The sequence below is a fragment of the Micromys minutus genome (genome assembly GCF_963924665.1).
Source record: "Micromys minutus genome assembly, chromosome: 33".
NCBI lineage: Eukaryota > Metazoa > Chordata > Mammalia > Rodentia > Muridae > Micromys > Micromys minutus.
Genome location: NC_137968.1, coordinates 10,061,597 through 10,076,247, shown reverse-complemented (window position 1 = coordinate 10,076,247; position 14,651 = coordinate 10,061,597). Strand labels below are relative to the sequence as shown.

At 36.5% G+C, this 14,651-nt stretch overlaps 1 protein-coding gene across 1 annotated transcript in view; it reads right to left on the bottom strand.

Moving 5' to 3' along the window:
- PKHD1L1 (PKHD1 like 1) overlaps nucleotides 1-14,651 on the bottom strand; it is a gene marked incomplete at its 5' end in the record, with an annotated part of 147,787 nt that overhangs the window by 71,828 nt on the left and 61,308 nt on the right. The window contains 11 exons of the mRNA XM_080909342.1: nucleotides 365-494; nucleotides 1,168-1,247; nucleotides 5,002-5,158; nucleotides 5,533-5,689; nucleotides 6,586-6,760; nucleotides 8,696-8,845; nucleotides 9,464-9,712; nucleotides 10,654-11,638; nucleotides 12,358-12,584; nucleotides 12,897-13,067; nucleotides 13,812-14,000. Of these exons, the coding sequence (XP_080765468.1) occupies nucleotides 365-494; nucleotides 1,168-1,247; nucleotides 5,002-5,158; nucleotides 5,533-5,689; nucleotides 6,586-6,760; nucleotides 8,696-8,845; nucleotides 9,464-9,712; nucleotides 10,654-11,638; nucleotides 12,358-12,584; nucleotides 12,897-13,067; nucleotides 13,812-14,000 (2,670 nt within the window). The remainder of the gene's footprint in view (nucleotides 1-364; nucleotides 495-1,167; nucleotides 1,248-5,001; nucleotides 5,159-5,532; nucleotides 5,690-6,585; nucleotides 6,761-8,695; nucleotides 8,846-9,463; nucleotides 9,713-10,653; nucleotides 11,639-12,357; nucleotides 12,585-12,896; nucleotides 13,068-13,811; nucleotides 14,001-14,651) is intronic.

The following is a 14,651-nucleotide window of genomic DNA, read 5'->3' as shown; positions in this document are numbered from 1 at the left end:
ATTTGATGCTAATTTCCTGAACTACAGATATAGGAAAGTACAGCTGAAATTTGTTTTTATATTCTAGAAAGTTTCTGGTCGATGAAGTAAAAATATGAAAAATTTACCATCTTCCAAAACAAGTGAGCTTTCAGACAGTAAATAACGAGTGGAGAGCATATGGAAGGGAGGGATAAGTGGTACCAATAGTGTTTGATTATCCACAGACAAAGCTATCAGAAGGGTATGGGGATCGCCTAGAAGGAAGGCATGACCTTGGTTGTGAGACTTGCTCCTGTGTGTAGCTTCTAGACTAAGGGGCGGAGTCAGAAAGAAGCAGAGACTACCCTAAGATAAAAGACTGGCAAGAGTGCCTTCAGCCTACCGTGAAGATCCAATGTTCCCTCTCGCACACCCAATGTCTTAGCGCCATATACAGGGAGCTCAGGAGACCTAAGATGCCCATGGAGAGTAATGACAGCCCGGTGTTGGAATGGGGATGCTTCTGTCCCGATCTGAAAGAATCCACAGATCTTGTTCAGAAAACTAAAACTCACAATTCACAAGTCTAATTTTGCAAAAAAAAAAAAAAAAAAATTATTTTTCCTTTTCTTCCCCACTTAAGAATTGTCTAGTCATCCATATCTTTCTTTTTCAACATGGGCCTTAAGTTTCTGTGTGTACATTTTTCATATGCGTGTAGGTGCTGTAGTCACTTGGAAAACATGAATATAAAATGAATGCAGCTTATGTGCCATTGAAACACTGATACCCTGATGTTTTGGGTGTGATTAGCGCCGCTGACTCTACACACGAAGACTAGAAGATGGCTTCCAGTGTTGTTTCTCAGATGATGTCTACTTTTTCTAACTGTGTCATCTTGAGAGCTGCCTGCAACCCTAAGACTTGAATTTCCTCATACGTCAATCAATATACAACAGCTGACCTTCAGATATACACTGGCGATTGCCACAGGGAGGTCTCTTTGTTTTATAAATTCGGCAACACACTATTTTTTTTCTCTTCTAAAACTCAAGAATATTCTGAAGATCAATCATCTGCAAAGTTGTAACATTAATTCAGCCAATGAAAGCGGAGATAACTTCAGAATAGTTTGGTAGAATTAACTATTAGTTTATGCATAATATTCTAATCAATAAAATTAAATGAAGCTATTGTCTCCCATACCTGAAGAACACCTCCATCTGTGATTAGGATATTTTCTGCCTGGAGTTCAATATCAGCTTCATCGAATATCAGAGTACCACCTGTGAACCACATAATTTTAGTATGTCACAAGACCCTAAAAGTTGTGAGCAAAAGAAAGTCTAGGGTAAACTAGTTTGTAAAAACCATTTACAAAGCAAATGGTTATAATTAAACAGTGCAACTACATAGAATAATTCCATAAAACAAGACTTCCAAATATAAAAGAGACATAGTAATCTTTATAGAAATGATTCTGATGTCAACATTAGTTCTCATCTTTTAAAAAAAAAAATAGCTCTGAAAGTTTTACTATTTTGTGCCATGACAATAGGTTGACTAGCATCATTAGGAATATACTAAGATGCCTTTTTATAAAATCAATGTCACTTTGAAGATAGTACAACTTTACCTATGATCTGATTCTTTAATGACTTCAGATTACAAAGATTTTTATAATTGTAGAAGCTTTAAAAAGATCACAAAATTACAGAAGTCTTTGAGCATATAAGATCATTCTGCCAAAGTTTATACACAAAATCTCCAAGCAGTTTATTATTGCTGTTTATTATTTTTACATATAATTGGAATTGCTATGATTATTTAATTTTCATAATAGATACAGAATACCAAAAAAAAAAAAAACAAAAACAAAAAAAAAACAAAGAGAACCCACATCACAACTGAAGGCAAGTTCATGGGCAAAAGAGAGGAACACTATAGTCAGCTTCTACTTAGAAACTACATCTTGGGTACAGAAATTGGATGACGGGTTGGTAAAGACTTTTTTCTCAATATGTTGGTTGTCATTTTTTTTCCTATGGACAATGTCCTTTGCCCTGCAGAAGCTATGCAATTTTCTGGTCCCATTTGTTTATTCTTGATCTTAGAGCATAAGCCACTGGTGTTCTATTCAGAAAAATCTCCCCTGTGCCTAAGTGTTCAAGGCTCTTCCCCACTTTCTCCTCTATTAATTTCAGTATATCATTGATCCACTTGAGCTTTATACAAGGTGATAAGAATGGATATACTTGCATTCTTTTGCATGCTAACCTCCAGTTGAACCAGCACCATGTGTTTAAAATGCTGTCTTTTGTCCACTGGATGGTTTTAGTTCCTTTGTCAAAGATCAAGTGACCATAGATACATGCATTCATTTCTGGGTCTTCAATTCTATTTCCATTGATCTACCTGCCTGTCTCTATACCAATACCATACAGGTTTTTATCACAGTTGATCTGTAATACAGCTTGAGGTTGGGGGTTGTGATTTTCCAGAAGTTCTTTTATTGTTGAGAGAGTTTTTGCTGTCCTGGGTTTTTTGTTATTCCAAGTGAATTTGCAAATTGCTTTTTCCAACTTTATAAAAAATTGAGTTGGGATTTTAATGGAGATTGCATTGAAATCTGTAAATTGCTTTTGGCAAGATGGACATTTTTACTATATTAATCCTGCCAATCAAAGAACATGGGTGATCTTTCCATCTTCTAAGATCTTCTTTAATTTCTTACTTTGGAGACTTGAAGTTCTTGTCATGTAGATCTTTCACTTGCTTGGATAGAGTCACATCAAGCTATTTTATATTGTTTTTTCATATTGTGAAGAGTGTCATTTCCTTAATTTTTTCTCAACCTGTTTGTCCTTTGAGTAGTGGAAGAGTACTGATTTATTTTTAAGTTAATTTTATATATAGTAACTTTGCTGAAGTTGTTTATCAAGTATAGAAGTTTTCTGGTGGAATTTTTGGGGTCACTAAAGTATACTATTATATCATCTGCAAATAGTGATATTTTGACTTCTTCTTTTCCAATTTGTATCCACTTGAGCTCTTTTGGTTTTCTAATTGCACTGGCTAGGACTTCGAGTACTATATTGAATAGGTAGGGAAAGAGGAGGTAGCTTTGTTTAGTTCCTGATTTTAGTGGGATTACTTAAAATTTTTCTGCATTTGTTTGTTGTTGGCTACTGGTTTTCTGTATATTTCTTTTACTATGTTTGGGTATGAGCCTTGAATTCATGATATTTCCAAACTTTTAAGATGAAGGTGTTGAATTTTGTCAAATGCTTTCTAAGCATCTAATGAGATGATCATGTGTTTGATTCCACCTCACACCAGTCAGATAAGCTAACATCAAAGACTCAGGTGACAGCAGATGCTGGAAATTATGTGTAGAAAGGGAAGCACTCCTCCATTGTTGATGGGATTATAATCTGGTAAAACCACTCTGGAAATTAGTCTGGAGGTTCCTCAGAAAATTGAACATAATACTACCTGAGTACCCAGCTATACCACTCCTAGGCATATACACAAAAGATGCTCCAACATACAACAGAGAAACATACTCCACTCTGTTCATATCAGTCTTTTTTGCAATAGCCAGGAGCTGGAAAGAACCCAGATGCCCATCAACATCTGATAATGGATACAGGAAATGTGGTATATTTACACAATGAGCTACTACTCAGCTTTTAAAAACAATGACTTCATGGAATTCTTAGGCAAATAGATGGAACTAGAAAATATTATCGTGAGTGAAGTAGCTCAGTCACAAAAGAACACACATGGTATGCCCTCACTGATAATTGGATATTAGCCCAAAAGCTCAGATTACCAAAGATACAATCCAAGGACCACATGTAGCTCAAAAAGTTGGAAGACCAAAGAGGGGATGCTTCAGTCCTTCTTAAAAATGGGGAACAAAATATTCACAGGAGAAAATACAAATACAAAGTTTGGAGCAGAGATTGAAGGAAAGGCTATTCAGAGACTGTGGGAATCCATCCTCCAAACTGAGACAATATTGTCTATGCTAAGAAATACATGCTGACAGGTACCTAATATAGCTGTCTCATGAGAGGCTCTGCCAGAGCCTGAGAAATACAGAGTTGGATGCTCTCAACCATTTGACAGAGAATGGGGTCTCTAATGAAGAAGTTTGAAAAAGGACTGAAGGAGCTTAAGCGTTTTGCAACCCCACAGAAAGAACAATATCAACCAACAAGACACCCCCCCCCAGAGTTCCCAGAGACTAAAACAACAAACAAAGAGTTTTCGTGGAGGGATCCATGGTTCCAGCAACATATGTAGCAGAGGATGGCCTTGTCAGGCATCAATGAGAGGAGAGGTTCTTGCCCCTGTGAAGGTTCAGTACCCCAGTGTAGGTGAATGCTAAGGCAGGGAGATGAGAGAGAATGGGTTCTTAGGGGTATACTCTAATAGAAGCAGGGGAAGAGGGAATAGGATAGGAGAACTCTGGAGAGGAAACTGGGAAAGAGGATAACATCTGAAATGTAAGTAAGGAAAATACCAAAAAAGAAAGAAAGAAAAAGAAAGAAAGAAAGAAAGAAAGAAAGAAAGAAAGAAAGAAAGGAAAGAAAAGAAAAGAAAAAGAGAAAAGAAAACCCTAGTGTGATTACATCAGAAATGTTTCCTTTATTGTCTTTCATGGTTCACAAAACAAGCACTACACTAGGGGTGTCAGGATTTGTTAAGAAGGATGTGAGCAAACTCATAAATGTTGTGGCCTCTGGAATCCACTACCTTAGTATTTTTTTGGCATGGGAAATGATGTTATTTTAATCAATTAAATACGAAAGACATTGAGATGTCCCCACCCTCCCCTATTATCACTGAAGGGAAAAAATAATTTCATTAAACAAAGTTTAAAGAGTGCTACTGGAAACATACAAAATAATGTCATAATCACAAGCAGATTCTAAAAGCCTAACTCAAAGACAAATGCTCATAATCATGGCTTTTGAGTGCACTGAGAAAAATAATCAGCAGAGTCTAATATATAAATATTTACATACTTACCTTGAATGAGTAACATTTTCAGAATAGGAGTACTTTGGTCCAGTAGAATTATCTGTCCTTTTGTAATAACAGCAAATGACCCTTCTTCTGGTGGTGGTTTTCCTCCCCATGAGGAGTTGGCTGACCAAACATCAGCATATAAGAAGTCAGCATTCTCCTGGAACAGAGTACAAGAAGCCATAAAGTTAAGAGAATTAATCAAAAAATTTCTCAAAGAAAGAAAATCTGAAACAGGATATATTTCTCTAAATAATAAAGTAGAACTCAATTTTCAGACGTTATAGGTAACTCAATTATTTCATGATAATAACAAAGCTAAAATCCGTTATTAATAATTCCACAGACAGAATAATTAAAATATCAAATAAAACATGAAGAATAAAGAACAAAAAAAATGTATGTTGCTCAAGTTTGATGTAGGTACAGTTCAATTATCTGTTGGAGACATTCAGCAAGATATGTATTAGTAATCAGCCCACCTCCAGCCTACTAGACTGTCATTGTTGTGGTTATATACTTAACTGTCATTACCAGTTTGGCCGTGCCAACGTTCTTGATGTTGACACGAACTGGAGCCCACCCTGAAGGAACATGAACACTTGTTATGCAGACGATATGTGTCTTGTTGGAATATTGAATATCACATTTGCTGTTGGCTATGGTGACTTGAACATCCTGTGTGTTTTCACTGTAGAAGGAAGAATACGTTGACGATACATGATTACCTTAAATTTCTACTTCATATATTGAAAGCCCTGCATTCAGAAGTTTCTGGAAAAGCAGTGATAATATGGTTTGTCAAACAGCAGGCTGATACCATATTAAGATTCAGAAGTATTTGTTGAGAAAAAGTCAAGACTTTAAGAAGTCAGGGAGTAGAAATGTACAAACCAGTAAGTATTCCAATTGTAAAGGAAACGCTGCCTAGGTTTAAGGTATCACAATGCTTTATTGACTCCAACAGGTGCATTTTGCTCATGATCTTTTTTCCTTTGCAACATTTTTAGCACAGTCACAAGCCTTAGAATTTAAACTGTACTTGAAATGTATGTTCAAAGTATTTGTAAGTGCTTGGGAAATTAAAGAATTAAATACTTTGAAGTCAGCTTTCTCCACTGAAGAAAGAGGGCAGTACAGCTAAGTCATGGCATCAGAAAAAGATCCTGGCTGGTTGAAAAAGAATAGGTTTGATGAAGGAAAAGATGTTTCTTTGGACCAATGAAACATGTTGCGATTAGAGATGAGCAGATGGGGAAGGCATAAGAGATGATTTATGTTTGTAAACTTAATGCTAGATTTGGAGCAAACCATTCCATCTCTTTTACTTGAACCTCCTCAATAAAGTGGAATAAAAACACCTTATACGGTAAAGGAGGAACCTTCTGTGGGTAGGAGGGTCCCTAGCACAGAGTATGTATTCAGTTAATGTTATTGCTAGTACTATTTTGTACCTCAAGCCTGGCTTACAAACAAAGATGGTCCACACCACAAGCCTCTACTTGATTGCTGTGAGGCAAAGAGGAGAGCAAGTGTGAAGCCTTGCCTCCAGAAGCAGGTTGATGTGTACCTGTGTTAAGACGATACCTGAATCCAGATCCCGTGACTGTAAGCCTGATGCCTCCAGCAGTGCTGCCTCTCCTGGGAGAAATCTCAGTGATGAGTGGAGTCAGGGTCAGCATGTATGTAAATAGCATCGTGGATTGAGATGAGTCTTTCCCGTTGGCCACGCTCACTCCACAGACTTGAGCAGGTCCCTCACCTACGAGAAGGGAGTCAAACTGAGTAGAACTCTACCATCAAGCCCAGATTCATTGCAAAAACTTCAAAATATTTTTAGTATAGTCTTGGTTTTCCAATGAACACTTCATAATGCATACAGGATAAAATTGAATTAGCAAGATCCTCGAGCAACGGTTTAAAGATATCACATAGTCTTTATACTCTATTAACCAGGGAAGGGGGAAGAAAAACACTCAGATTTCTCTTATGGACAATTCTGTAGACCTGTCAGCTTAGTTTTGCCGCACTAGGAGGTCTAACATTGCAAATTGGAGCCGGAAAGGTAGGTGCAGAAACACAGGCAACAAGGAAGCACGGGAGGAGCTGAAGCACACAAGAAGCCCATGCAAAATGACAAGAAGAGGAGGAACCAGCATTAGGACCTGCAACCTGTCATTTTCCACAGTACTACTGCAAACTAACACTAAGCACCAACTCAGGTGTCGAACTGACCAAACCTTAATTAAGCCAAAACATCAAGTGAGCTAAATGTTCATAAAAATATCAAGTAAAAACAAAGTTCACAACGTTACTAAATGTTATGTTAAAACATTTGCACGTGAAGTATATTTTTTATTTGTCTAAAATTTCACTTTAAGATGGTCTTAAATTTAGCTGCCAGGGGGTGATGGCATACACCTTTAATCCCAGAACTCTGGAGGAAGAAGTAGGCTGATCTCTGGATTTGAGACAGCCTGGTCTACATTGTGAGTTTCAGGAGAGCTGAGGCTACACATACAAACCCTGTCTCAAATTCCCCCACCCCGAAAAAAACCATAACTAACTAACAAACTAAATTCTCCTCCTAATTTGTAAGATAATAATAAAAAAATATCTACACAGTACTAGATAGTTGACATTCACAACCAGCCAAATTAAGGCTAATAAAATCTCCATTTAATAATAATAATAATAATAATAATAATAATAATAATAATAATAATAATAATAATAAATTGTAGTAGGGAGAAGTTTACTTATATGGCTGTAGATAAAAAGAAAGTGGTAAAATTTGAGATTTAGGATTACTCAGGGCTCAGGTTTTATTTTTCAATTAGTATAATAACAACAAATCACATATCATGATTCAGATATATCTATATCTATATATAGAAATATGTAGATACACACATGTTAACCTCACAATAATCCTGTGAAGAATGCCTGCCTCTATGCTAAAACCAATTTGATAGATCAAAATCTGAGATAGAGAGGGGGTCAAACTCTCCCCCATGTTTAAGGCTCAAATCCTTTTGATGACTGCCAAGGTTAATACACAAAAGCTTTACAGGTATTCATCTTTTAACATAACTTTTTTTTTTGAGGTTATGCTATAAGCACATAACTTCCCCCAGTTTTCCTTCCCTTTAAACCCTCCCATATACCCTTCTTTGCTCTCTTTCACGTTTATGACCTTTACCCACTAATTGCTCTCACGTTCACATATATTCAAATATATACATATATATTTCTAAATACAACATGATCAGTCTGTATGGGGTTACTTGTATGTATGTTTTCTGGGATGACCGTTTGATAGAAAAGAACACACCAGCTGGTGTCCTTCTCTCTGGAGAAAACGTTTTCTCTCCCTCAGCACCCTTTAACTGCCTTTAAAGAAATTATGAATAACAAGAACTAACAGCATGCTCTCTATTTGAATGCTAAACTAAGAGCCATCCATTGAGGTCCAAACCAAAGTTCTCAGATTTACACAGGTAAAAAAAATACAGTTCTGATCCAGATGCTTGAAGTCAGAATGGTCATAAATAGGACTCAATTACTTCCTAAGTGTTCAACCACCTGAGAAAAGGCTGTAATTCTAAAATTAGTGTTTCTCACAGGCTGTGATTATTTATATATTTATTTATTTATTTATTTATTTATTTATTTATTTATTTATTTGAGTACTTACTGTTATTAGGTGGAATCTCACAGAATAGCATTGTAGAGTCAGATCTGGGTTTGTCTACGGCACATTCAGAGCTACAGACCAATACAGTTGAATTCCATGGATCAAATCCCATGCCAGTTACAGTCAAGGTTTGCCCACCACCAAAGCTCCCTGAAGAAGACGAATACAAGGAGAAGCTGGCAAATGTGCTGGGAATGTCCTCTCTGCACACATTTGCTTTAGTTAAATACCCGTACAGGAAGTTACTTATGAAACTTAGATCCAAAACCTATTATATTATTAACAAAACCAAATATCTTTTAATGGTACTCTTTTAAGTTTTAAATGAATAGATGTGACTTTCTGTTAAGTAAATAAAGCTGGAAAAATAAAATTTAATTTAAATAAGATGTTACAAAGAATTTTAGAGTACTCAAAACATACATGAGACATTACTAATTGAGTATTTTCATCATACTTTTTAGAGGTTTTTAACCATTAATTTCCAACTAGAAACTGTTTTCTGTGGAAATAATTGTCTTCCTGTTATACTCAAGATTATTTTAAATTTCCACGGGTAACTTTAGAGTTTAAAATTGGAAAACTTTTAATTAAACGATAGAGCAGTAAGAGAAAAAAAAAGCTATCATTTTGAAATAATTGGTTAATACTCCATTGGACAAATGAAGGTGAGTATTTTTATCTTTATAAGAAGTCCAAATTATAGCAGGACCTTAAGATCATATTGTTTCTAAATGAGTGCTGAAGTAATGTAAGTTATCTGATCACCTTGTATTGGATAAATATTCTGAATAGAAAGCGGGTACTCAAATACAACAGAGGAGACTGCATAGCCTTTTGTCTTATGAAGCATCATCACAGGGAAAATGCCCCCCGAATGTTCTCCCACAGTGCACTGCAACACAGTGTCATTGACAGCTGTCACATTACATATACTTCCTTTGATCATCACTGAAACATCGGAGATAACAAATCCCAGATTAGACCCGGTTATTTCAACTTCAGTTCCTGGCAGACCTAAAAACAAGAAGGAAGCCATATAAATACATAACTCCTGCTAAGGCTTTTCTCTATATCCACTGAACGATATGTAGCTGTGAATAAAATTGTAGCCAGCTGGTCCAGGCACGCCTTGACAACCAGCATCCAACAGGCAGAGGTAGGTGGATCTTTGAGGCTAGCCTTTTTTACACAGCAACTTTCAGGACAGCCAGGGAAACACAGAAAAATCCTGTCTTGAAAAAACAAAACCAAACCAAACCAAAACAATACCCTGCATCTTAAAAGTATATATAACAGTACACATGATGTGCTTTGTACATTTTTTATACAGAATATACCAGCCTATTCACTACAAGTGACTTATCTCAATGTTTGTTGTTTTCCTGCCCTTCCATCTATGACAACTTATAAATTACCTCTTTAGTCTGGTAGAGAAAAGGGGGGAAAGGCTATGGATTTCTGAGCAGGAGTCTTTGCATTTTGTGCCATTTTCTCATTTGTAGCATTTCTTTCTGAGAACGAGCTATACTTTCTGTTACTCAAGTATTTTTAGTAGCTACATTTTGGGAACACATATGTCATAATATATAATCAGTGATAGTAGAAAGTTGAGTGAAGGGAACTAATTTAATGATTTTTAAAGTAAATATTGATGTTAAGTCTTTAAGTTAAATATAAACAAAGCCCAAATGTTCATTTTATCTCCTTTTTTGATAAAATAATACTTTTATTTTCTTAATCTCCAGGAAAGGAGATAACATTTTAAATGCAAATAAAATATTTCCAATAAAATCAGAAAAAAAAAAAGACTGCACAGAACTTGAATCCCGAGCATTATATTAATTGGCTGAAGAACTTTGTTAAACCATACTTAATTTAATAGCAGCATAATAATTAATATAACTGTAATGTGACATCAATACGATAAATAAAAAGGCACATGGAGGCTGGAGTACCTCTATTAGGGATGATTCTTTTGAGAAATGGAGTGTCCTCCGTGGCATATGTAAATGACAAAGGTGGGTAAGTGACATCATTAACATGGATGCTCAGCTTGGCTGTACCAGTTCTCCCAGCTGGGGTGCTGCAGTGGACCTCACTGGAGTTGATGGACATAATGTGACAAGGGTGAGCCCCAACAGTAACTGTGGTGTTTCCGGGAGAAAAGCCACTGCCTGTGATGATCAACGTTGTTCCACCAGCAATGCTTCCAGAGGCTGGGGAGACAGAAGCTGCCGCAGGGCTGCTGACAGTGAGGTTTCCCAGAGCCAAGCCCTTAGAACCAACAACAACACCAAGAGAGTGAAGTCCAGCTGCTAATGGAGTCATGAGAGCAGTGATATTGTTTTCATTAACATCTACAACTGTGAACTGTTGGCCTCCAATAAATACAGAAATCTCTTCCAACACTGTCCCGAAACCCTCGCCCTTGATAAGGACATTTCCAGATCCTTGGATCGAGTTTGGGAAGACTTCTGTCACACGAGGAGCAAGGTTTTCTAAATATGAAAAGCTGCAGTTGCCCTGACATTGGGCAAGTACTCCATGTATTAGAAGCTCTACAGGGACGAGTTGATGGGGAGCAGGAGATGTCTCACATTCAATGGCTGTATAGGTCACAGTTAGAACTTTACATGGGAAATCACCCATAAACACTTCTACACCTGCAGAAGAAGCCATGAATCCAGAACCTTGTATGGTCACCCTTGTCATCCCTGTAGTTGACCCTGCGTTCGGCATCACCACATCTATGTGTGGCAAAAGTACAAACCGCCTGTCGAATTCGTTGGCCAGTGTGTTGAGAGCAGCACCCAGGTTGTACACAATCAAAGTAACAATTTCTCTAATGCCAACGTCCATTGAGTTTTGAGGGTCGATATGACACATAATAGAATTTTCGCTACTTTCTTCTACGACACAAGGGTAGCTACCAATTGTAACCTGGAAGAAAAATGAATATGCAATAAAATGCATTAATCTCATATGTATTTCATGTTTGTATTAGAAACAATTATATCTTTAAAGCGGTAATTCTGTGAACATTTGTATTCATAAAATTAATTTGGGAAATTGACAAAGACATATATTAAAATTGACTTTACATCATGGTTTTACAAGTGTGTTAATAACTGAGTTATTCACATTATCCAAAAAGTAAAAAACCTAAATAGCCATCAATTGGATGAGTGAACAGACCCTATGTGATATACATGTCATATGCCAATGTATTTATTCATTCATGAAAAGAAACATGCATAAACTTTCAGCATATTATGCCAAGGGAAATTACATGTTCACAAAAAGCTTCATATTGTAGAAAAATGTTTAGAATAGGCAACTCTCTATAGAGTGAAAACAGATTAGCAGTAACCAATATGGATGAAAGCTGCAGAAATGGGTGAAGGAAGTGGGTGATGTCCAGTGATGTTTCCTTTATGACCATGACATATTCTAAAACTTATTCCAGTCAGAAGTGTATAACTCCATTAATGTCTTATTAAAATATACACATATATGTGCAATGGTAAACTTCAAGTGAATTAGTAATATGCAAGTTATAGGTCATAAATCTGATGAACTTATTCCAGGGGATTGTGGTCAAAACATGTTATTTTCATTGAGAATATGGGCACTGAGAAGAAAAGATTCTATTTTCTTACCTTATTAGCACATGTAAGATTACTGAAGCCGTGTCCAGTGATAGTTATGAGTTCATTTGCTGTTCCGGTAGAGGGAGTAATGTTGATTATAGAGGGTGAAATGCAATTTGAGAGCTCGAAGAATAATTTATTTGGATGTTTAACCCTTGTACCATTCAGGACACACAGGGGTTCTGTTGCTAGGCAGCCTGATGCAGTACTGGCCAAGTGTAAATGTGCAGGACCTGCTTTAGACAAAAGGATCATTTGTAAGCCAAGCACACTGTCCTAGAGCAAGAACTCTATTTAGACTCTGTAACTGTTTACATTAATGAAGGGGGTAGATGGTTTTAAATTCCGGAGATCTGTAATTTTTTAAATTAATTTGAAACCGTATTTTGGCTGATGTATAAAAATACTAATTAATTAGTAATCTTACATAATAAACTCTAGCCTTAGGAAGAGACAAACGCAGGTGGACCCAGTCATTTGACATCTGCTCTACAAAGGTCACGTTAAGCCAGGTCACCTGGTGGAGTTTCTCTGTCTAACCATCTTACCTGGAGCATATGTTGCTTGAGTGTTGCCCACAAATAGGTGTAGGGGAATGTGCCTGGTTTCTGCTGGAGAAACGTGAATGACCCCTTGGAGAGCTATGGAGTGAGACTCATCAACATAGCCACTGCTGTAGTGATGAATTCCAGGAGAAGTAAACTGGTAAGAAAATGAACCTGCCGTAAAATAGGATTATACACAAGAGACACAGGCAATTAATGGAGCTTCGAAAACTAGGGGAGGAAATTGGAAATTGTCATTTCAATGCAAGTGCAGATGACAATTTCCTTATTTTTTTTTTATGTGCCTCACAATGCAATAGGAAGTAGCAGAGAATGAGGCTACTTTCCTCTTACAGAGAATGAAGACTTTCTTCTGTTTGCTTGGTTTTAATTTTGATAATGAAACTGCGTACAAGAAAGGCGAGACCCAGCTTTTCTTTTTAGAGAAAACCATGGAAACTCTGCCCCAATTTATCAAACTTTAAGAAAAAAAATGCAACAAAGATTTAAATATACCATTACAAACACAGTTGTCTGAAGGCACACGCATACTTAGCTGTCCTATAAGAAACTCTAATAAGCTCATTACAACCCAGCAAAAGTTCATTGCTTATTATCAGGTTAGTGTGAATAAAACACATAGTCCTGTTTTTATTGTGCTATGTTGCAAACACATGATTCAGTTGCTCAATTATCATGCAATCAAGAAGGATACTAAAGACCAGACATAGCATACTAAACATCTTAGTACGTTTAAGATAATTGCATGGCTTTATTTATATAATATTTTTTTCAATAGGCATAAAATGCCAAGTAAACTAATTGCTGGTTTTAGTTGTAAGACTAATTCACATAAACATATTTACTATGACTAAGAAAAAGAAGCCCAATGTAAACTCCAGCCAAACAGAATCATACCTGATGCAGATTTTCGCTTTCCATTTGTAAATCCTTTGCCATCATAAGTAACACTTCCGGGACTGGAGACCGAGAAAACTCTGTACCCTATACCCCTAAGAAAGGGGTGTGCTTGCCAGGACCACACCACAGTATCACCCACAGTCACATTTAAGACTGATGGGGACCAGGAATAACCTAGACCATGCACTGGGAGCAAAAATTGAGGCGGATTTTAAAAGAAAAAAAAAAGAAATGTTTTAATAATTTACCATGAAAACAGCCACTCTTATAAAGTATGAACAACTTTCAAGTTAGTATTGTACATTTATGTTTGTACATAATTTAAACTCAACCAAAAGAAAACCAAGATTACCTGAAAGCAAGATCATGATGTGCAAAGGAAGAAATAAATTGTAACTAACGACCCTGGAGAGGTGACCAAGGCACAGTGAATAGACTGGTTGCTCAAGAAACATTGCATGAAGTGCTTCTAATGTACTTATCAACTCTTTACACAGAGGAAATCTTGGAAACAACTGGACATGCTAATACTTTCAACTTGAATACTTATTCTGAAACTTGTGACTGGTAATAAGCAGTCACTCCGGAGCTACTGGACGGCAACAAAATCACTGGAAATTCCAAGCATGAGATTATAAAGCCTGGCCTTCTCTACTTGAGCTCATGATGTATGTTACTACATATGTAGTAAGAATGGGGCTTTTAATCTCATACGGAGATCACTACAAAAGTATAAAATCAACAACATTGAATCTCTTAAGAACTTGAAATACAAAATAAAATCAACCTAATCTCAGCATAAATTCTTTTCTTTTTCCTTTTTTTTTTCTACACATA